Source organism: Equus asinus, chromosome 5 (assembly GCF_041296235.1).
Source record: "Equus asinus isolate D_3611 breed Donkey chromosome 5, EquAss-T2T_v2, whole genome shotgun sequence".
NCBI lineage: Eukaryota > Metazoa > Chordata > Mammalia > Perissodactyla > Equidae > Equus > Equus asinus.
Window position 1 is genome coordinate 5,440,666 of NC_091794.1, and position 24,440 is coordinate 5,465,105.

At 41.3% G+C, this 24,440-nt stretch overlaps 1 protein-coding gene and 1 long non-coding RNA gene across 47 annotated transcripts in view; one reads left to right on the forward strand and one right to left on the reverse strand.

Moving 5' to 3' along the window:
- The window catches only part of ABI3BP (ABI family member 3 binding protein), a 238,437-nt gene that overhangs the window by 32,848 nt on the left and 181,149 nt on the right, over positions 1–24,440 (reverse strand). For 22 of the 46 annotated variants that reach the window (XM_070508659.1, XM_070508665.1, XM_070508666.1 and 19 more), the window contains 9 exons: positions 22,786–22,845; positions 22,158–22,205; positions 21,018–21,098; positions 18,846–18,923; positions 14,569–14,634; positions 6,282–6,359; positions 4,675–4,779; positions 1,496–1,624; positions 888–956 (listed from right to left, as the gene is read on the reverse strand). In XM_070508659.1, coding sequence (XP_070364760.1) covers positions 888–956; positions 1,496–1,624; positions 4,675–4,779; positions 6,282–6,359; positions 14,569–14,634; positions 18,846–18,923; positions 21,018–21,098; positions 22,158–22,205; positions 22,786–22,845 — 714 coding nt within the window. The remainder of the gene's footprint in view (positions 1–887; positions 957–1,495; positions 1,625–4,674; positions 4,780–6,281; positions 6,360–14,568; positions 14,635–18,845; positions 18,924–21,017; positions 21,099–22,157; positions 22,206–22,785; positions 22,846–24,440) is intronic. The other 24 variants (XM_070508663.1, XM_070508661.1, XM_070508668.1 and 21 more) reach the window with 3 other exon arrangements.
- Positions 1–24,440, forward strand: part of LOC139045216 (uncharacterized) — a 92,378-nt gene that overhangs the window by 16,184 nt on the left and 51,754 nt on the right. The window lies entirely within an intron of this gene.

The following is a 24,440-nucleotide window of genomic DNA, read 5'->3' on the forward strand; positions in this document are numbered from 1 at the left end:
AATTATTATATATCCATACAATAGACTACTAGTCAGCAATAAAAAGGAATGGACTATTGAAACATGTAGCAATGTGGATGAATCTCCAAATAATTATGCTGAGTGAAAGAAACCAGACCAAAAAAGAGTTCATACTGTATTTTTTCCTTATGTAAAAGTCCACAAAATGCACACTCATCTATAATGTGGCAGATCTGCGGTTACCTACGGATGAGAGGTTGGGTTGGAGGGGTGAGAGGGAGGGATGGTAAAGGTTCCTGATGACACTTTTGGAGGCAGCGCATGTATTCATTATCTTGATTATGATGATGGTTTCATGGGTGTATACATATGTTAAAATGTATCAAATTTTATACTTCAGAAAAAAATTTTACAAAAGGGAATACTGGGCTCTATATTATATGATACCTCTCCTACTGTGGTAGATTAGATTACTGTTCAAAAACAGCCTCTATATCCATGGAGAAAGTATGCTTCCCCAATCCTTGATTTGCCCTCGGCTATGTCACTTACTCTGGATAACGAATATTGGCAGGAATGTTGAAATGCAGTTGTGTGTGTGGACACCGGTCTCTTGACTTTGTATTCTTATGAGAACGGCTTCCCCTGAGTCACTATTGGTCCTTCATCCTGGGCACCAGAATGAAAATATGTGGAGCCCAACCCATAGGAGGCCCAGTCGCACCTGCTGCTAGAAACAGAATCACCCAGCCAAGCACTTCCTAGATCAGCTGATCCCCAGTGACTTGTAGACACATGAGAAATAAATCCTCACTAGAGCGTGCTACTGAGATTTTGTGGTTGCTTATTACACAGCAACAGCTGACTGATAACACCCACCAAAGACAGCCTCATCAACATTGAGAACTGGAGCCAATCATGCATACCTTTGAATCTGGGTTTCCCAAGAGGATCAGTTTCTCTTGTTGGACTTGAGCTAAAGTCAGTCGTATTACCTGATAATGGAAGATAATAAACAATTTTGGCAAAAGATAAAAAAGCTTCACAATAAATGAAAAAGTACTAAAGACTATAAATGTTAAAATGCCACCTAGTCAATTGTTTGCAACTTTGATTTCCTTTATTGTTATTATTATACATATTATCCACAGTAAAAGGCCTTTAATTGTGTCCTGCTGTAGGTGTTCTGGAGTGTAATAAACAATGATTTAAAGATTACAACCTAGTTGCTGATACTCATGAGTAAATTAACATGTGTAATTAGCAATGACATGAGATTCAGTAAGAAGCATTGGGTGACCTGGTCTTTTCAGGAGACTTTCCTAAAAAACTTCTGCATTTTCTTCTATGTCTGTGAAGGGAAGGAACACATTCTATAACAAAGCATTAAAAATATAATTTTAAAAGTAAAAAGACTCGTAATCATAAAATTGAGAAAAATAGATGGTCCAGAACTGAGACTCTTTTCCTCCTAATTTGAAATCTTTTAGTACTTTGCAGCTAAGCCACAGTGGGAAATGACTGACATACTAACCAAGATCTTCTCCCGAAGCAGGAACTGTTGGTTGCTTTTTATCTGTCTCTGTTCCCTCCAAGGGGGCTTCAGTAGGTCTGAGCGTTGCCCTCAAGGGTGGGGAAGTTACTCGGCTTGACGAAATGATTCCTGTAATGCAGGGCCAAAGCAGTCAGGCTTCATAGGAGCACTGCCAAGTCCCCTTTTATTTATTCAATAAATATGTATTAAGAACTTACCATGTGGCTTGGTACTAACATGCCAGGCTTAGAGAGAAATAAGATCTGGTGTCCTTGATGAGACAGATGTGTGAGCCAAATATATTGAGGCATTATAGATATTGTGAAAGAACTGGATCAGGTCGTAGAGAGGGCAAGAGGAGGGAGTAGTCTGTGGGCAAAGATGAAGAGTGTTGGGTGGAGGGAGGGTAGGAATGCCTTCACAGAGGATGCGCCAGTGAAGAGGATAGGCGATCAGCAGGTAGGTATGAGAGCTGCGTTCTGGTCAGAGGGGCAGGAAGAACCACGTCAGGGAAGCATGAAACCACTTGGTGTGTTCAATCTGAAGGAGTGAGAGCCAAGGGTGCTCCGGATGCAGTGAGAGCTGAGTGTGGAGGGGCAGGGAAGGGCAGATCTTGAAGGGCCTTCCAGACCATGGATCTGGACATTATTTTTAGGTGACAAGGACCCACTGAAAGATTTTCACAAGGAAAGTAACATGATCAGGTGAGAAAAGGATGGGTTAGGTTGCAAAGCTGGTGGCAGAGAGAGAAGTCAAGAGTCTAAAGCAGTCATATAGGCAAAGGCAGAGGCGGTGAACTACGCGAGAAGCAGTGAGACTAGACGGAAGGGGTTTTACGTGAGAGACGTCAGGGAGATGGAACGGCCTGACTTGGAGATTAACTGGCAGGCATGAGAGATGGATGGAGGGGAAGAAAAAGAGTTCTAAGGTAATGTTGGTGATTCTAGCCTGGTAGCCAGAACAGTGCTACCCTGAGATGTTATATTCAACAGTGTCTCTTCCACTCTAACAAGACTTATAGGTCTCCAAAACTGGATCCATCCCAAGGCCCAGGCAAGTCTGGGCGTGTAGAGTAGAGTGCAGGCTAGGCTGGATTTTATAGCCCTCCTGGGAAAAGGAATCATTGTTGGACGATAAAGCATCAAGAGGTATGAGCCTGACCCAAGGACCAGCCCAGCATGGAGTCCTGCAAGAGTCCCCCAGAGGGGCTGCTCCCACCCCTGCAGAGCCGTGCTTTTGGTCCCGGTGGGAGTGGGATACAGTGAGAGGGCGAATTAAAACCAAGAGACATGGCATTGCAGCCCACAGGAGCTTTTCAGAATTGGCAGCGCTAGCAGGAAATGCTGGCATAGCACTTTCACCCTGGCAAGGAGAGGGGGACTCGGGCCTCAGTAGCTCTGGAGCTAGGGGACAAGTGGCAGATGTCACATGGCAACCTAAGACTGTGCTCACAGGCACTTGTGAGAGAGGACATATGTTTAGAGGACTCCCAGGCCATTTAGTTGATTCCTGAATTCAGGATGCACTTTCTGTCATAGTAATCGGGCCAGATCTGTACAACTGCCCATTTGTGTTTGGCTCCTCAATGCAGCCACTTCCTTTGAGTTAGAGGGGGACAGCAAGAGGCAGGGCAGGGAACCAGCCAATTTCAGAAAGGGGATGTGTGTATGGTTCTTCTTCAGGCTGGTGGGCTGTACCAAAGCTACACTTACTGATGGGAGAGAAACAAGGGTTTTATATGGCAGGAACCAAGGCTGTGGAGCTGCAGCTGAAGACACAGCTTTACAGCGGAGCTGTGTGGCATCCACGGGGGACACTCAGGCATCACTTCCAGTCTGTGACTCTTCCAGTCTGACCTGAAAGCTGCAGACACTCAGTCACAGCTGCCCCCAGTTACAATTAGTGAAGAAACCTGGTCTCCTCAGTGGGGCCATGTGCCTGGGTTCTGACTCAGGAAGGCCTCAGGAGCATGGATGAGAGGCTGACTCCTCCTTCAGCTGATGGAAAGCATCTAGAGTCTCTGCACACACGATACATCATAACAGCTTCTCCATCACCACAGCCTCCTCTCATCCGCTGAAAAGAGTGACATCCATCCCCTTTGTCATAAACCCTCATCACTTTCATCTTTCATAGCTGTCTTTAACACTTTTATCCTGATTCTACCTACAAAATATTTAGAAAGAAGAGATGGGAAGAGATGGAGGAAAGATGGGGAACATGCTGTGATTTGTCGGCAGGTCCAATGAGGAGCCCTTAAGAGAAACGCTCTGAACTGGGTCAATTTTCACTGATTCTTAATTTCATTCATTTATTGACTCAACGATTACTTATCAAATATCCTCTGTGTGCCAAGCACTGGATTTAGTTCTGGGAGTTCAGAGAAGGTGTACCGAGGACCCAGTCACCGCAGAGCTCACAGTCTTCAGGGGAGACAAGCATAGAAACAAGTATAAACAACGTGCTCTCTGCTCTAGCAGAGGAATGCATCAAGGACAAGCAGAACAGGGAGCAAGACGAAGACTACTTTGGGGAGCTAGAGAAGGCTTTTTCAAGAAAAAAATGAAGTGTGAGCATCCAAGGTACCTGGGAGGGGTCCTTCTACGGGAAGGAAACAACACATGCCAAGGTATAGAGATGAGAGGCAGCTTGACTTCTAAAATATATTCCTGGCTTGTTGCACAGGCTAGACCTGCTCAGTCACCCTGAAGATTTCAGTCCCCAGTCTTCCCCCTCACACCGTAATACTGGGGCCAGCAGGAAGGCTGGTGGACAGGGGAGCTTTCAATGAGATGTATAGGATTTCATTTCAGGAGACAGAACGATAAGTGGATGACATTTTCCATTAACCCTGGTGGGTTGGCAGTGTACATCTCATCCAAAATAATCCACTTGTTGAAGGGCCTGAGTCAGCTTTGGTCTCAGCTCCAAGCACACAACAAGGGAGAAGCACACCGGCTTAGATGCACAGGGATGTTTCTTTCACCCCACCCACCCAGAGTCAGGATGTGAGTCCTCAAAGCTGTCATTTACAGTGTCTGGTCTTCAGGGCCAACACAGGCATTTGCCACACACACCACAGGCTTGTCCGTTGCTTGAGCTAGCACGCCAAGACGGGCTTGCGTTAGTTAGTGAAATTGAAATCATGGAGGGAGAATGGAGGATTACAACCGACGTACCTGCGCTTCCTGGCTTTCCGGTGACGTTATTTGGCGGTAAAGGTTTTCTTCGTGGGGGCGTGGGTCTAGGTGGCAAGGGTGGACGGCGAGTGCCTGGGATCGTGGCTAAAAGATTATATTACAGATAAAGCTGTCATAAGGATTCATTCTATAACAATCACAGGTTTTAAAAAATATGTTTAAGTCACAGTTGGATGACTGAGAATAGATTCTATAGCAAGATGCCTATGAGTAAAATTGTCTGATATTCTTCTAAATTACGTTCATAACGTACCCTGGGATAGTGAAACACACTAGCACATGGAAAAAATAACCTCTAATTATAGATAAAAATACATAGGCACATCTGCCTTTTGAAAGGCTGTATAGCTGTGTAGAATTTACCATCTTTAGTTTCCCACGTAGACTCAACAGTAGCATTTCTGAGCTTCTTTATCCCCAGTTGCTTTGATTTTCAGACTACAATTCTTACACCATTTTAGCTGTAAATTGTTGAAGCATAGAACTTCTTCTTTAGTGGCTGCTCTACCCCACACTCCAACTCTACTATGTAGTTATAATTTAAAAACCACTTCAGACCTTCTCAGATGATTATAACAAAGTAGCCCTGATGGCAGGAGCAATAAGCCTGCGCCCTTGGAGAGCAGGGCCACCGTGAGCGGCTGCGCACTGCACGAAGGCGCCTGGCTGGGGCATCAGGGGAAGCCACAGTCTCCTACCCGCTCTGCCCACCCCTCCAGGAGCCCTGGTGCCAGGCTGCCAGCCCAGAGCAAGGGCACATTTTCCTTAGTGGTTTGACCAAAGGGCAGAGGGGAGAGGCAACTTTTTATAATTTGCACAAAGGCTGGCAAAGCTAGAGGACCCTGGAGCAGTCCTCTGTAACCCAAATCTTAAGTCTTGTGTTATAGCTTAAAAATTCATCTCTTTGTTTCCATAATATACCTTGGTTTAAAAAATCTTGAAGTAAAAGTGACAATCTAGGAAAATGCCCTGTGGCTTTAAGTACTTCCTGGGATTCTAAGAAGTGTGTATTTATGCCTGTGTGTATGTGCGTGTACATGCAGGGGAGTGAGTGGAGGTGACAGAGGATAGATCTATAGCCCAGACATTAATACATCAAAGTAGGTTTCACAGCATCCTTTTAAAAAGCACAGAGTTCTTATTTGATGCAAAGATACTCCAAGTCACCAGCTTCATAATTTTGGCCTACTACATACAACATAGTTTTAAATTAGGAACATAAATCATTTCAGGCCAAAGGATATTGTAATAAGTTACACAACAGCAGAACTTGAACATGAGGAAAACTAGACCCCACGTGACCGCAGCATTTGTCCACTGGGGCCCCTCAGAACACTATACAGAGCAATCACTAAATTGGTACCCTATTCGAGGCTCTTATTAATCTTGCCTTTGTGCACAGAGCACTTTCCACTCCCTCAGAGATAATATTTTAGAATGTTTCTCCAACAATACCCATGCACTGTTACATGATTCTGACCCTTTGGGGGTTGTGTGGATGCTGCTGTTTTTGCTGCAACAAATGATACTGCAGTCGTGGCCCAGGTTTCAGAGCAGAGTATGGGAGGCAGCATCTTATTCCTCACCTGGTCTTTTTGTGGCATGGGTGGAGTCCACTAACACATCTCTACCAGCACCTGATGGCTTTGGCGGTTGCTTGACCCCTATGAGCAGACATAATGACAGGGAATAAATATAAAGCAAAACATATGAAATGTTCTCCTTCATTGTGTCTTGGTAGAGTTGTCAGTGATGATGCGCATTCTTTGCAGAGCAGGGGAATTGATGGTTTTGTGCCCAGACATTTTAATTGGCTTCTCCCACCTGCATAGAGAAAAAATTCAAAGCCCCACATTCATTGGTTGTGATCTTTTCTCCGGAGAGTTAACATTTGATTGTGAATTGCGGTTTTGTCTTCATTTTCCATGATGCCCACCCCACACTGCCTTCCTGGCTGGTACTACCTTGTCAGGCAGACTTCATCTTCGATGACTGGCTGGTTTTTGCCAGAATTCATGGGTACATTTTGCGGTTTTGAAAAACTTTCCTCCAACTCCTCTACCCCAATAAAAAAACCTCAAAATTCCAGTGTGTTTGGGTTTATACTTAAGGAATTGACTTTAAAAATATTCCTGGAGAGGCCTTGTCTATCAGGCTGGTTAGGCCACAAACTGGATCTGTACCTTTGACATTTGTAAATTAGTCCTGGGCAGGCCTAGAACTCCAACCTGCTATTTGGAAGAAACTGATCTAAAAATTACTGTGTGTGATATTTTATCTCCTAAGTCTCTCAAATACAATCTGGTGGGTATTACTCAGGCATTCACCTAAATACCCGAGCTTGGATTTTGGACAGCTATCCTAAGGGGAGGAGGAACCAATTTAGGTTTCTGTCCTATTTTTAAAATTATTATTCTTTTACATTATAAAATAATCTTCCCTAATGTGGCTGACAGTTATCATTAAGAAAGAATAGAAACAGACATTTTTTTATGAACCAGAATATTGAAACCCCAACTTTCTGCTGCTTGAACAAAAGATAATATATAAAATCACAGAGAACGTTTTTATGGAGCCATGAAGTCAACATTGCTTATTTGTGGTAGAAAAGCAATGTTCTGGGGTCAGTGACTATTTTGTAGCTAATCCCACAGGCATGGGGAAGACAAAAGGCTCATTAGTCTTCTTCCAGTGCCCTCCTGTAGGTGGCAATGGGGCCAGGGAAATCACTCACTTGGGTGGTTACTCTGCGCACGGCATAGGGGAAAGGAAAACACTTCCGTCTGTTCACTGGGATACCCTGGCTTGGTGAGAATGCTTTACCACTATTTTTTGAGGGAGAAAAATGTATTCTGTACTCTAGAAGGGCAGTAGGCTGTGTGCACCTGTAGTAGATCCTTCTTTACCCACTTTCTCCAAATCTTCCTACCCTTAAGAAAACAAAGTATTTTGATCCAATACTGTGCAAGCTCCTTAAACATTCATTACATGAACCCTTCTGTGTGGGAGATATCACCCAGGTGCCACAGATGAGGAAACCCAAGGCAAGGGGATCTTAAGCAAATCACAGCCAGAAAGTGTGGGATTTAGACCCACATGTGCCTCTTTGCGTTAATGCACAAAATGGCATAGCACAGAGGACTGTCTTCCTCCTGATGTCATCTCCCTTCTCTTCTTCCTCACAGTGACTCTAAGTGACTTTAGCCCCAGAGTCCTATACTCTGTCTTTTAGGTGGTTTGAGGTGTCACCACTGTGTGGGGCTAAATGGCCATGGCTGGCAAGCATGTGTCGTCAGCCATGCCACTAGTATGTGGGACTTAGACTAGCACAAGTCTGGCAGTGGTCCCTGAGCAGTCACATGCGGGTCTACCAAGCTACAGGGGCTGGAGACTTGGAGATGCAGGAGAGAATCCTAAATTCTGCAGGATTACTTCGTAAGACCAAAGATAAAATTCCCCTGGCTTCTTTTCCAATTAAGGAAGAATTCAGCAGAAACCAGCCATTTTCTGTCACTTTCCATATAGGTAGAGACAGAAGCATCATACTATTAGGATCCTTAAAACTCAGTCAGTCCTCTGATTGATTAGCTGCTACACTGAACTTTCTCTAGCCTTTAGAAACAGATGAAAGTTAGCAGGGTAGAGCAATGTTGCTCAGAGCCCTGCAAAAGACAGCCGTGGAGTTCAGGGAAAGAGCACTGAGCTGGGGACAGGAGGCTGAACTACAGTTCCGGCCTTGCCTCCGTCTAGCTGTGGTTTGCGTGTCAGCCAGGCAGCAGTGTGCGCCTGGAGCCCGCAGACCTGTGAACTTCTGTTGCCCTGAATCGGAGGAGAGCAAGGGAAGGCCAAAGGCAGAGGCAGTGGGAAGGCAGAGAGGAAGCAGGAAGCGAGATAATACAGAGAAAGACTCCTCAGGAATCGGTGGCTGACCAGCCCATCTGGCCCCGGCTGTGACCTGAATTCTTTTTCCCTCAGGCAGGATTAATCTTTTCTAAAGGGCAGAGTTGGCTCCGGAAGCACCAAGACTTGAGCTTCAGCAGGAGCCCCAGTTGCCATATGGGAGTTCTCCAGAAATCTCTGGATTTACATAGTTCACCCCTTAGCAATTTATCGTCAAAAATGAAGAAACCATTTGGGTATTTTTAACCATGGCAACAAAAACTTTGCAAACACGGTAAACTGGAAATCAATTTCCATATGTTTCAGAGACGATTCCCTGTGACCAAAACGGGGTGGTTTTATGGATGACTGGTCTTTGTGTCCTTGTCTCCAGATCTTAGGACCTGGCTAAAAAGTGAGGCGTGGTGAGCCAGCAGACTGGAAGTTTTAGCCACAAGCCCAGAAAAACACATTCCTCACCTTGGAGGAGTCTGGTTTCTGGTTGTCAAGTGCACTCCATGCGGGGGCAGTGAAGTGGGTGGATTCTTCATCAGGATGCAGAAAAGGAGTCTGGGGTTCAGATAATTAACATATCTGCCAAACCACAGGTCCCAAGGTGGTTTCCAAATAACGCTTTGCCTGCACATAATGGGCCTTCCATAAATGTTGGCCGAATGAAGGACTAGCTGCCCAGCTCAGGAGCTTCCTTCCACGGGGAGGAGGTTAGAGAGATTGTCCAGCACAAAGTCGGCTAACTTTGTCTGTTAAAGGTCAGAGGAAATATTTTCAGCTTTGTGGGCCATACTGTCTCTGTCACAACTATTCAACTCTGCCATTGCGTTGTGAAAGCAAGCTATGTTTCAAAACTTTATTTATAAAAATAGGGAGTGAGCCGGATTTGGCCTGTGGGACCATAGTTGTTGTGATCCCTTGGTCTAATGCATGCTTGTTGCATCTCTGGAGTCAGATCTCAAGTTGGTTATAATGTATGGAACACATCAGTTAACCTGAGACGCATCTCTGGAAACCTTGAAAAAGCAGAGTGCTGGAAAAATGACCTATCTAAAACCTCAGCCTCTGCAGGCCACTTTCAAACTTTGAGGTGGAGGAATATTTATACATATAGATGTGAAATGCACATAGAGTAGGGACAACATCTGTGCTGATGTTATGAAATGAGAAACTTGGCTCAAGATGGTTTAAAGATTCCTGGGATTTATGGAATCATTGCAAGATTGGTACAGAGGACCAAATAATCAAAGGTCCATAGTTTTTGAGGTCTCAGAATCTTTCTTAGTTTTCCAAAGGTACAACTTTAAGTGGCCTAAGACCATGAAGAATATGTCCCATAAATCCTACAGACTTTCTTTATCAACAGATTTTTTTTTTTTTTAGTGTAAAATATCTGGGATGAAAACTTTAGCAAGAAAAACTATAGGAAAATGTACGTAAGAGGGATAATAAAGGTAAATATTCTGGGCAAGATGTCAAAGTTGGATAAGGAATCAGTTGACACAGAAATGGTGTCTCATTAAGATTCACTAGAGGCTAGAAGTGAGAGTGGATGAGATAGTGGCACTGTGTCAGAGAAGAAAATAAACTTAACACGAATACCTGTACTTTTGTAAATAAGCCAGGTCAAAACTATGCAGAATCAAAGTAAGGTGGACTCGTGTAAATCTATAATCTGGAGAGAACAGATTTAAAAACATTCTTTTGCTTGTCAATTTTTCAAAACATTATTTCCTAGGCAAATAGTCTGAGAGCTATTAAAATTTCCTTTTGTAATATGCTACGCACGTCATCTGTGATTTCCAGTTTACACCATTTGCTTCCTTCCTGCCTTATTGCATTGGCTAAACACTCCATTACTGCTTTCAACAGAAATGGTAAAAATAAAAATCCTTGCTTCTGTTTATGATGTTAGGAAAAAAACATTCAGATTTTCACTATTAAGTATGATGTTAACTGTAGGTTTTTTCACAGATGCCCTTTATTAGAGTGGGAAAAATTCTTTCTATTTCTAGTTATCTGGGAGTTTTCATCATGAATGGATTTTGAATTTTGTCTAACAGTTGATTGTTGTATTTATTGAGATGATTGTATGATTTTTCTCCTTTGCTCTGTTAATGTGGTGAATTACATGAACTTGTTTGAATGTTGAGCCAACCTTGCACTCCTGAGGTGAATATCATTTGGTTGTTACATGTTATTGTAGCAGACATGGTGGTCTACCAACTAGACCTCCAACCATGGCTTTCTCAGCTGAGGCTGGCTCTGAAGGAGCTGACAATGACACGCTATCTGCTGACCTCACTCCCTGCAGGTGGGCGGCAAGTTCTTCCCTGAAGGGGGATTCCAATGGACAGACACTAGAACATAGAACAAGTGCCACACATTTGGGCTGGGGATGGAGGTAGAGCAAGAAAAGGGGAAACAGTGAGCTCACTTTGTCTACCTGTGCCCACCAACCCAACTCTATCAGCACCTAACTAATTAAATTGAAGAAGCCCTGATAAGAGATCAACCATCCTTCCAAAGCTAAGTTAGATGAAGTTGACTTCATCTACACAAGAGGGTAACACGTCAGTTTGTGTTATAAGTGGCTCTGGAAAAATGTTTATATTGCTGATAAACTAAAATATAATAATGCTGTTTTCCTCTAAAAGACAGCATTTTCCTAGCGAGAATCAATGCTTGATTATACTGAAGGTTAATGACTTTCAAGTTTGATCGTAGCTACTTGTTCTTTCATTTGCTTTGTTGACATAAATGCTTTCTCCTGTTTTACTTAGGCAAGCTCCAGGGAATTCTTTTGAATGTTAAGAAGGTGGTTCTGCTTAGAGCCAGATTGTTTATGTCAATCTGAGAAACTCTGCGCCGCCCAACGCCACACTTGGGAAGAATAAAGGGAGCGGCTGAGTACAAATAGATGTTGGAATGCTTTCTTGTTTTTCATGAGTCAGGAATTTATAGTATTTGCCTCATTAATTGTTTTGAAGAGAAAGGAATTCCTAGAACTTCAGACACTGTAATAACCTGGTACAAAAACAGATTTTAAAACAAATACAAGTGATTTTTAGTCCGAATATCTTCAGGTGTTATTCATATCTCTTTCTCATTAGGGAACTACAATGGGTTGATTAAATATATATGCATTAAATAAACTAATTTTCATGCTTTCTTACATAAGCAAGCACAAGATTTGTAGTGTTTAAAAAATGTTTAAAGGGGACGATGCAATCCCATATTAAGGCATTTAGTAACTACCATTTATCCACTTAGTGAGTTGGGCGTTTGAGCTTGTATCAGATCCTTGTCCGAGCCATCTGTACGCTGCCTCCTCCTGAGATCTGATTGGATCCGGGTCATGTCAGTCAACTAACATGAATGAGTTGGAAGCATTAATAAGACTGTAACCAGGGTGATCAACTGCTAATTGCTCTCCTTGTTTTAATATCGTATTACAGATTGCTAACAGATGCAGTCTTTTAAAAAAATTATAATGACACTTGTGAAATTATAAACTCGAAAACCAAGTGATCATAGTCTCAAAGACCAAGGCTGCACATGGAAAGTGTTTTGAAATAAGGGAAAACAGCTATTTTGATATTTTCATTCAAGAATTCATATTTAATCAGGATCCTTTTAAGAAGCAAGACTATGTATGGTAACTGATTTAGTGGACTGAGTTTAGAAAAGTGCAAAGTTCTTCTTAATGTTCTCACAAACATTTGAAGTTTTGATTTTGGAATGAATTACAATGTTCAATTCTAGTTATACCAAGAACTTCCAAAACTGGTAAAAAAGATATTGAAGTGTGAATTGAACAAAATTATAAAAATTCAATGAAAACATTTCTTTTGATAGGATCAAAAGAAAATACATTTTACTCATTTGATCACTGCCTGTTCCCATTCCATCCCCTGTGGGCATCCTACTGGGTTTGGGCCTGCTAGGTCTTGTAGTTGTGTTATTCAGAACTACAATAAAGTGGGAAATAAATAGTTTAGAGATTTTCTTATTAAAACTTTGCAGCCAAGGAAAACAAAGCTTCCCAGAGAATTGGAAGTCATTAACTAGGCAATAAAAAAATGATGGCTTACCAAAAAGTATTATTCATATTATAGAAAGCACAATTCTGGTATAAAAATTATAGACATGAGTTTGGGAATAGAGACCTGAGTTTGTGCTCTGAGGTGATCACGGGACTTGAAAAAATAACTGGCAAGGGAAGTTTATTTCCAAATGGGGACTATCTTTCTTCATTTATAAGCACTAGATACCTTCCAAAATGGAACTGAGGAAAGATCAGGATTACATATACCTAATGAAAACCCAAAACTTGAAGTGTATTTATTTCTCAAGGCCTTAATTCATAATTCAGAAATTGGTGGTCCTTTTGCAGGAGTCTCTAGGTAACAATGTTCCCTCATAATCCTGGCATAAGTTCATTGGTGAACATGGAAATATGAAGAAACCATTTCAATTTCTCCCCTGCTTGTAGAGAGTCATAGCACTACCAAAACTCGAAGAGGTCATCCATTTCATCCTCTGTTTAAAAGACTCTTTAAGGAAAAGCACTACATGTGTTATGGTTAGAAAGCAAGCTCTGAAGTCAGATTGCTTGACTTCAAATGTACTTTCTAGCTTTTTCCACACCTCAGCTTTCTCAACTGTACCTCACAGGACATATGGCAAGCCCTCAGTCAATGTGAGCCATGATTGTTACTGTTTCATTATGTAGTAGGAACCTTTAACAGAACCAGCCATACATTAAGCTCTCGACAGCTATCATGATACTAAAGTCACATGGAGACAAATTTGTTTATAAAGATGTATGTGCCTAATTACCTTCAGGAGTTGGAGGATTACTGTGAAAAAATGTGGGCTTTCAATAAACCAAAGGACAGAAACGATTATTTGCTTCTCCCACGCGCCTGGAAAGCTGTTCACCAAGAACATTAACTTATAAGCCAGTCTCATCATTTAGAACTTTAAGAAGACTTCCTTTTTTTTTTTTTTTTGGGGGGGGAAGATCAGCCCTGAGCTAACATCTGGTGCCAATCCTCCTCCTTTTGCTGAGGAAGACTGGCCCTGAGCTAACATCCGTGTCCATCTTCCTCCACTTTATATGTGGGACGCCTACCACAGCATGGCTTGCCAAGCGGTGCCATGTCCGCACCCGGGATCCGAACCGGCAAACCCCTGGCCGCCGAAGCAGAAGGTGCGCACTTAACTGCTGTGCCACCGGGCCGGCCCCTAAGAAGACTTCTTAGAATCACAGCAAAAAAGGGACAGAAAACACCAGTGTTCTGGTCCAACTTGCACTGTGGCATAGGAGCGACCTACATGGACCAAACCAGACCCTTCAAGTGAACTTTTCCCTAACAAGCTCCTGTGAGGGAGAACCTAGAACCTTTGGAGAATTTAGCAAATTTAAAGTGATTTCCAATGTTTAATTATCAGTTTATTTTTGCTGTTTACAACCTCTAAATTGAGTTGTTGCTGTTTTTTTTTTTGATTTATCATCTAAAGGAATCAAGTAAAGATATTCTCCCAGAACAAGATCCTCTTATACTGGAAGAGCCCGTCTTTTCTTAAAAGATAAATAACATTTGAAAGCGGGAAATATGACGTCATAACTAACTCTAATGCTATCTCTATCATTGCCATGGAAAATTGAAGGGGTGGGGGTGTGTGTGTGTGTGTGTGTGATTTACGCACAAATACTATTACAAAAATACTTTTATACCAATAAAGTTCCGTAGTAGTCTCTGAATTGGTCATCTTTAAAAACCTCTGTCAAGTCTTGCCACTTCCACGAATTCATTACCTTTCTACTTATCCACAAGGCTTAGAATTTCTGTATGTCCTTTATGGCAACTAAGGAGATACTGTATCCTTCCTTTGGTGTATTTGGCTGTTTCAACACATTTTATATGATCTCAGATGTGCTTATTATTTAGGTCATCAGAAAGAGAAACAGCTTACCCGGTCTGCTGCGGGGTTTGTCAGGAGCTCTGGGCCTCCCTGGGGTGGTGTACAGTCTGTGTGGTGCTGAAATAGAGCAAATGCGTCAAATTTAATAACCAACACTCCAAAGTCCATTCCATGGAGACTGAGCGCCCTGGGCACCAAGAGCTCACACACTTTGCATGGAACATTCTGAAATGACATTCTGAAACCTCCAGTTACACATTACAGCATGGATGCTAAAGCAAAATCAAACAAGTGAAAGTATTCATGTCTGGAAATGAAAGGTGCACATGGAGTGAGGTAGGCCATTTGTAACTTGCGTTAAGGATTAGTCATCATTTAGTCCATGCTTTTCAAGGGTATTTATTTTACTAGATGTTTTCTTAACATGGTAAATCTTTAAGCCAACCATCTATCCATCCATCCACCCATCCATCTACATCTCTCAATTAGGGAATCACCGTGGAACGTTATTTTGCCAAAAAAGACAAGTAATCTTGAAGGCAAAAATAAAAATATTCTTAGGTAGGTTCAAAGAGAAGAGTAGGAACATGTGGCTTCTATCAAACTGTCTTAGCTCATGAACCCTGAAATGAATAATACTCAGAGTGCCATCCATTAAAGCCTTAGAAAGGAGAGAACATGACTTCTGGTGCTCCGCCCATCAAGACAGGGTGAGCAAGGAGTGAGAACTCAAACAAGCCCTGGAAACAACATGCTACTTTGTCACTTCCTGCTCCTGCTGTCCAGGGCCTGGCACAGTGAGGACTCCTAATGAAGACTTGTTGAATAAATTTAAAAAATAAGTGACCATTGTAAGCAGGCAAATTCATGAGAAACTCAGCTGAAATATTTTTGCTTCCTAAGGTTTTAGAGTGTGCATTCATCCTGGAATTTGTCCATCCTTCCCTCCTCTTCCCCACTCAACACACCACACTGCCTCCTGCCACCAGCTTTCTTGGTAATGCTTTAGCTAAGACTGGAAAAAATTTTTCTTGCAACTATGTAAGGAGATTACATCGTTTTGATGGTTTCGTTCACATCTTGAGTGGGTTTTTTATATAACCATAAATCAGCAACGCCTTGCCTACCAAGTTAACAAAAATACACCTGTGAAACAGATTATAACGTAGCTCATTTATAAGCTTCCAACGTGAAGATTGATGAGCAGAATTTTGCCACACTTCAGGCCAAAAACGGCAGACACATACTGAAATTCCCTGTAGGTTTAGCGTGGCCTTTCAAGACGTAATAACTAGAGTAAACAGAGGTACTGCTGTTATAAAAAATTGATTCTCACACACCCTAACATGCATGATGATGATTTGCAAATGTTTTTCTTCAATCTTCCTTGAGAGTCGTAGGATTCCCTGTCAGTTTAACCTGTTTCAGCTTTTCATGTTAATTTCTTCAATGTTAGATTGCTTTTGCTTAAAGAAATACAAGGACCCTGGCTCTTATTAGTCTCATTCTAGAACACATATGAGTTCTAAAACTTTAGACAGGAAAGAGCAGAACACAGAAATAATCAGCACAACATTAATTATTTTAAAGCCACAGGATCAGAATTTTAGTTTTATTTTTTTCCACAGTCTTTACTTAAATCTAGAGAGAACTTTTTATAAAAGACCTGAAATATTACTTAAGTTTAGGCTGTGAGTTCCCCATATAGCTCATCACCAAATAACACATAGCCTTGAGAAAATCGTTCTAAGTTTTCAATTTTAAACTAAAAAAAAAAAAGAAGACAAAAGAACTTTGTGAGGCTGTAACTCTGTAAACATCATTTCCACATAGTTTTTAGTGGCTAATAATAAAAAGAATTATAAAAGGTGGCTTCGTATCTAAGTAGTTTTATAAAAATCAATTGTAAAAGGCATTAAAAATACTGTGTGAAGATAACATCAAAAATAAACAGGGACTATAGGAGAAACACCTTGAGGGACCCACGTCCTGCCCAGTACTGGGAAAGGGGAAGGAGGATTCAGGAGGCTGAAAAAAGTTAAAACAAGCAAAATGTTCCCGAAGTGCCTCTGGCCAAGTGGATTTCTACTACAGGTTGAGATGAGAAGGACAAAGGAGAGGAGCTGGATGGTTCAGGGCTTTGTTTACAGCGCGCCGCAGGGTGTTGTCTCAGCAGACAAAGCAGCAAGGACACCACAGAGAAAGGAGAGGAGATTCCACCAGCAGACTCATGCCTAGGTTTTAGGTACAAGGTTTCTTTGGAGCACTTGGGCCCCCGTGCTGAGGCTTGGAGACCATAAAGCCACAGGTCACGGTACATGCGCAGCAGAGTGCGATCAAGAGGAACAATTTCACCCCTACAGCGTCTCTCTCAAATTGTTGTGTGCTCTGTTGTGCATCTAATGCCTGATGTTAAAAAGTCAACACAACAGAAATAAAACAGTTGATTGACTTCCTGTTCTGCAGAGCTCAGGCACACATTTATGAGGGTGCTCCTAGTGACACACAGAGTGCCTTAACTAAAGGTGACCAACTACTCCCAAGCAGGGCTCTTGGGCTGGACCACCATTTGGTTGCTACTCTTATCCCTAAGATGGGTTCTTTCCTAGGATGTCCTTTGTCATTTCATGCAAATGAATCCCTCGTGAGTTCACTCTAAGATCCTTGGCACAAGCCTAGGAAAGTAGGAATCCTAGGGTAATGCAGTTTAGGCTCAAGCTAGGGATCCTCAGAGCATAAGAAAATAATTAAAATATAGCATGTTATATAAATATGTTAAGACATCTCATATAATGATGTCAGATCCTGGACATGTATCCAATCAACTGTGAAAGTCCTATCTGATAAAACAAGGCTTTAGAGGGAATTTGATAAAAATTCTACATACACTAGTAATGGTGACACAATATTAATATTTCCATTAAAGTAAGAAAAAGCAAAAGCAAGGAAAGAACAGGCCTATGATCTTTCATCCTCAATGATGAAATCTCTAAAGCTCTAAAAAGCTGAAATCTTTTCCTCATTTGGCAACACAACCTGAGCTGAATAGTCTTTATGATGCTTATTGTAAATATTTATATATTTCGCTGCAAAAACATTAATGTGTTTGATAAGAGAATCCAGCTATCTTCTATTAGCCAGACATCAAAGAGATTTGCAAAAAACATAAAACATAAACATAGGAAAATCAGGGTGGGGTGATGTGATTGAACATCTGCTGTTAACGGTTGAAGCTGGTTATGAGCACGTGGGAGGGCTGTCATTAGATTATGCTTCTTACTTCTGTGTATATTTATAAATAAATAAGAAGTTAATAAATATAAAGACAGTGAAGTAAATAACAAAATGCACATTTAAAACATAAAATTAAACCAAACAAGCAAGTAAAAAAAAGATTTAGAAAAGTTACAAGAACGGTCCTGTGCCATAGTGTTCTCAGTCGTATTTATTTAGAGTAAGTACTGCTCCACTTGACACCTTAAAATCAGATTTCTTTTACTGTTATCATTTCCTCTTATTATTTCAAATTTCTTCCACCAAATTTTCCCCCCAAATTATACCTGACAATGAGAAAATACATTTGTCTTCCAACTCCTTAAAAAAAGTTTGCTTTTGTTTTTTGGGTTTCTTCCCATATGATAGAGGTAGAGATGGCAAAAGGAGTAATTTAGAAAAAAAGAAAGAAAACAAAAAATAGTAGAAGTCCACCGGTTATAACCCAAGTAGGACAGAAAAATACAAAAAGGAAAGATTTCTGAGAGCACGAAGATGACAAAGAGCTTCATGCAGGTGAGTTCACATCCCAAAAACTGGGAAGGAAGACATAGAAGTCAGAAATTCCAGAGAAAACCTCCCTTAATATTTAAACATCCAGGTTTAAATATTAAGCCATCATTAAAAAATGATTTTTCTTGTTACTGGTTTCCTTCCTCAGGCCACAATGTCAATGTGTTCATCAAGTTGGGGAGATGGGACAGAGGGAAAATAGAGGGAGAGAAAGGAGGAAGAGGAAGGTAATAAAGATTCTTATTTATCAGATGTAGAAATGAGGCAGATGAAGGTCAAGCAAGGAAAAAAATGGGAGCTTTCATTCTTAGTTATTAGCATCAAGTGGTCGACAATACATCCAAAAGCACAGCTCCAGCTAAAGAACTTGTTTTCCTACATTCAACTAGTAGTATTCACACGTGGCTGATGTCCTGCACCTAAATCGTGAAAAAAGCCAAGTAATTCACTGTGATGAGAAATTACATTCTGAAAAAAAAATTTCTTTCCTGATTAAAAGTGAAGAAGCAAAAGTTCCTATGAGAGGTAGGGGATAGCATTACCCGGAGTCGTCTTTGCCAGCTCAGTTGTTCGTGAAATCTTAGTGGTGAAGAGTTCTTGGGTGGTTTGGTCTGTTTCTGCTGGGGAAAAACACAGTAAGGTGGCTTGCTTTAATAATTATCATTATGGACATGTAAAAAAACCCACAATATTATCTGCGCCATGTGATGATAAAAGGGTACATTGCATTTATAATTATGTCCAGTAATCATAATAAAACAAAGTTAATGATACATTGTAATAACTTTTACTTATTATATTTTCTGTCTTCTTGCACTGTTATTAATGACTATTATTAGGATTTCCAAAAGCTTTTAGCTCAGGATCATTGTCACATCATCCTGGATGTGGCTATACTTGGGTGCCTCCTAACTGCCTTCATGTCTTTTCTCTGTTCCTTCAATTCCACAAGTTACTTAGGTGAGCTGGAAGGAAATAGGTCTGATGGAAAGATGCGCATTTACACCTTATAAAAGTATTCTTCTATTTTCTTCATGTGAAAAACGAAGTCTATGTTTACTGACATACAGGCACATTTCTCCTGACAAAATAAAAAATAAGCACAGCAGTAGTTCCACCCCAATATTATCTTGGAATCCTCACAGCATCGTACAGACATAGCAAATTACAGTGTGCACTTTGCCGCACACTGGATCCAAGGAAACACTTGGTGCAAATAATATATTGTCATCTTTTTTCTGCCCTGCTTTACAATCTGGATTCTGCTCACAAGAGAGATACTTGTGAAAGATGGCAGGTGATGGTTCTTGCTTCAATAAATCAAGACATGTTTTAAAAATAGGGACTGGCCATTAGATAATTAGTATATACAGCAGTGGTTCTTGAAAAGTGCTTTTGACTTTGCCCTCATTGGTGACGCTGACTTTGTGGGCCTCGGCTACCATAGATGAATATTTGGTAATTAGGGTAATTTGCTCATTCAGTTTTAAATTTTTTCCTTCAAAAAGGATTTTATTTAAAAATGGGATTAGTAACTTCATTTCAGCAGACACTGACAAAGGATGGACTTGTTTGAAAAGGGTTGAGGGAGGAAAATAAGGCCACAAATTTGAACACAGCCATGTGGGATGTGGCACAGACAGGGCAGGGGAGCCAAAAATCACAAGCAGGGAACTCTTGTTTTCCCGTTCATTTTTAGCCAAGTCAGGCAAACTAGGGTTTCCACAGTGAGGATGTTGGTGCTGAACTCCTCGAATGCATGGCCAGCTCATCCCAACCAACTGACTCATCCAGTCTCATTTCTCCATGCGCCCCACATGCTCATCAGGAGTCTGGCTGCCATTCTCTGCCCTGTGCCTCCACCCATCTGTCTTTAACCTGAAAGGACCTCTCACATCTTTAACTTCAACTCTCTCCAACTTGAAGACCCAGTGTACATGTCACCTCCTCTGTGAAGCCTTCCCTGATGCCCCCAGGTAGCTTGCATGTTCAGCATGCTGCTCATTTCTCTATCACATTCGTTGTAACGAATAGCCTTGGGGTGAATCCCAGGAACTCTGGTGACTGAATGTGCGGGTTCCAATCTGGCTCTGACATTAGTTGTGTGACTCAGCCAAATTTTTAAATCTCTCTGTGCCTCAATTTTCTAATCTGTAAATTGGGCAAGTAAAAGGACCTACTTCAAAGTTACGTGGCTGAAATTAAAAAATACACGCAGGGATGCACACAGGAAGCGCCACCATCACAGATACTGTCTTCATCTGAGCTGGCGAGCTCTCCAGGGGAAGGACTCACCTTTAAACAGTTTGACTTTGGGCCTCTCATTGCTTGGCATTGTGCTTAGTATCCATAAAATATTCAATAAAGACTAGATGAAATTTTTCTTCCAAATGCAGTTTCAAATACAGAAAAAGCAACAAAAAAGTACAGCATTGATGTGCTTTGGGGACATTCTTCGTTTTAAAATACTTGAAATGTAGTCACGATGTTTTAAAACATTCTCATTTTATACTAAAAATCAGCATGACTATTAGAAGGACATACGTGCCGGCAATGTAAAAGAATCAAGTGAAATGGATATTTTTTATAATGGTAAAAAAGAGACCTTCTATTGTCTGGAAACAACCCATGAACACAATGTGCATATGGCTCCTTTAAGGGTACACCCTGAAAGGTGGGTCCTCATAGCACTGAAATATCAAAACAAGATTTACCCAGAGCGGTTAGCAGTTCCTCTTGACTAGGACTTGGTGAAATCATGGGAATGAAAGGGCTGCCTCGGGTCTCTAAAGGACCTGCAAAAGACAAGTTGCAAGCTTGTTAGTCTTTGGATTCAGAAGCCAGCACCAGGCTAGAATGATATTACACAAGATTCCTTCATTTGACGTCAAAAAAGGGAAACACTAAGTGAGTCATGGAGAGGAAAGTTAAATGTGCACAGACCTTCGGGGAAATGACTGTGGACTATTAGAATAATGGTTCTCAACTGTTTTTTTCTACCAGGATAGATAATACATGATGTTCAATGCTTGACACACTCCATGACCATGTGTGGTTAAGATGGAGTATGGGTTAGACATGGTCCTGGGGCTGTCAGCTGTAGCTCTCCCACCCAAGAAAGCACATAGGATGACAAAATGAGTGGGAATATCATCATCATTGTAGAGATCATCTGGAGTCTGCTCAAATTTCTTTCTTTCTTTCTTTGTTTTAAAGATTTTATTTTTCCTTTTGCTCCCTAAAGCCCCCTGGTACATAGAAGTGTATTTTTTTTAGTTGTGGGTCCTTCTAGTTGTGGCATGTGGGATGCCGCCTCAGCATGCCCTGATGAGCGGTGCCATGTCCATGCCCAGGATCGGAACCGGTAAAACCCCAGACCGCCAAAGTGGAGCGTGCGACCTTAACCACTGAGCCGCAGGGCCCACCCCAAATTTATTTTTTAAAATAAAACATTGGCAAATTTCAGTATTTTGACCAATATTAATAACAATCACTTGCCAGCATCTTTCATAACTTGCCAGTGTGTTGTAATAATACAGCTGAGAACCACTAAACCAGCAGAGATATTAACTAGATGGGCATGAGTAACATGGAGCCATTTTGAACACAGAGATAAATGAGGTAGATGAGGACAGACTCTGTAGTGAGCTATCTTGAGTTGGTCTTCGGAGCAAAGCCACTACAGCAGAGAAACCACTGCTTTTCTATTTCAGAAAGAGTATTAACAGTGAAAATAAAAGGAGGGAATGGTTTGAGAAGAGATGATGTTTTGACATAACCATTTGAGAAAGACCTGCAGTCCTGATGGTAGCAAAGAAAACAATTAGAGGGGGTCAATACGGGAAAGCCATTACCTATTGTTGCCTCTGGTGGGTCAATGCTAAAGGTAACAGGCTGCAGAACTAGGCCAAAAGCAAACCAAAGAAACACTTATGAGAATTACCACCTGGTGAAGTAAAAACAGTTTCTGTGTTTCTATGTGCATCCATTTGAACATTCTTTAAGAACCAGAATAAATATGAGAAAATTCTATGTATTAGATGCCACCCGGGGAACTTAGTTTATCTTAAACTTTAAAGTTCTCATTCACTGTCAGTTTGAGGAAAAATTTTGGTTAGGCACCCACATTTTTTACTTAAAAGTACACCCACAGTTGGAATGTGTTATATTTACATTTTGAAAGCAGGTGAAAATGGTTGGTTCAGTTAATAATTGTGTCTTATAACGTTAGCATGATATCCTATTCAATTAAAACACTTCCAGGGAAAATAAACTAATTAAGTACCATTCCTTCATGTTAACCAGGGAAAAAAAGTTCATACAGATTGTTTGAATAAAACTTCTCACAAATAAATATACATTTTATATCCATAATTTTCTCTGAAGTGCTTCCACGTCACAAGCATTAAAAATACATATTGACCTCAAGAATATTTTTGGAGAAATACAGCTCCTAACTGGAAGATAAAATAATTCATTTACCAGGTTCGCTCTGAGAGCCTTCGGGGGCTGGTTTATGGGGAAGAAGCACGTCTCGCGGAACTGAAAGAAAAAGATGATAAACACTTTGTACTCTAGACATCACGGCTGCAGTGCGACCACCCCTGGATGCGGAGGCCCGGAGAGCATGGGGGAGCAAAGGCGTTTTCGCAATGGCTACAGAGCAGAGGCAAGAAGACGACCATGCTTTTCAAAATGGAAGAATGGCGTTGTGTAGGGAGGGTTCTAGCGACAGTAAAACAAAGTAGGTCACAGTTCGTTTTGAAGCCTCCCGTGAGGGAAAAAAAGAAAGAGGACCTAACTAATGTAATTCAACACGAGAAAATGGGTCTCCCTCCAGTGGTCTTCAAAATAGAAAGTCAGTTTTTGCCTGAAGGGGTTAGGTGCCATTTAACATCCATGCGAAAATTCTACTGACAGCAGTAGAAAATACATGATCATAGATAAAGTGCACAAATGGTCTGCAAATGAGAGAAATGGCAAGAAAGGCAAAATTCTTGAGCGTCTAAGAGGAGAACAAAGTTTTATTCTTAAAGGCACTAACAGTTATTAGGGGAGAAAACAGAGCTAAAGGAATCAGCCACCCGTTAGAAGGCACCACACGTAGTTTATGAGTGTACTTGTTACAGAGTAAATGCGACATAAATGTTGTCGATTTGTCCTTCTTAGTGATGTGGCTTCCAGTATGTTAGGTGGCAGGGCCTCCTGACATATGAGAACATGAAGACAAGGACAAAAATGTCAGCTAAACAATAGACCCACGCCATATTTAGTCCCTGATATCCAGTATATTTTTAATGCCTGTGCCCAGTTCTATTTTGGCAAAATAAAACAGTTGGTCGGGAATTTGACAACCTATTTCTCACTGAGGGAAATACCAGAGTGATTTGCCTATTGTTAGCACCAGATTTCTACGGCGAAGTCTCCTTCCAAGAGAAAGGGTAAAGGACTTCTTTGACTCAGTTTCCCCACAGGGAGAACCTTCTCAGCCCTACTCTCTCACTGAGAAGTCTTCCCACCACACTGAAGATTTTGTAAATAGCAGAGTCCCTTTGGCAGGCACTGCGATTTTCTTGCATCTTATATGATACTGGGGAAAAAATAGGATTCAGGCTAGAACTTTGCCTCAGAGGAAGATGAAGAAAACTTTTGTACCATGAGGTGCCAATACCACTTTACCATTGGTGTAGAAATAGGTTATGTAAAACAGACATTGTCTTTTTACTGCTTTGGGGGATCATATTTAATCTGTTCTTGGTCTAGACCACAGGGTAACAGTGAAATTACAGTTGTGGAATTTGGTACATTGAAAAGAAACTTCACTCAATTAGAACTCTATGAGCTACAAGGTAACATCCAGGGAAACTTAAAAATCTGGATTTTTCTTTTTTTTTTTTTTAAAGATTTTATTTTTTTCCTTTTTCTCCCCAAAGCCCCCTGGTATATAGTTGTATATTCTTCGTTGTGGGTCCTTCTAGTTGTGGCATGTGGGATGCTGCCTCAGCGTGGTTTGATGAGCAGTGCCATGTCCGCGCCCAGGATTCGAACCAACGAAACACTGGGCCGCCTGCAGCGGAGCACGCGAACTTAACCACTCGGCCACGGGGCCAGCCCCCTGGATTTTTCTTTTTTTTTAA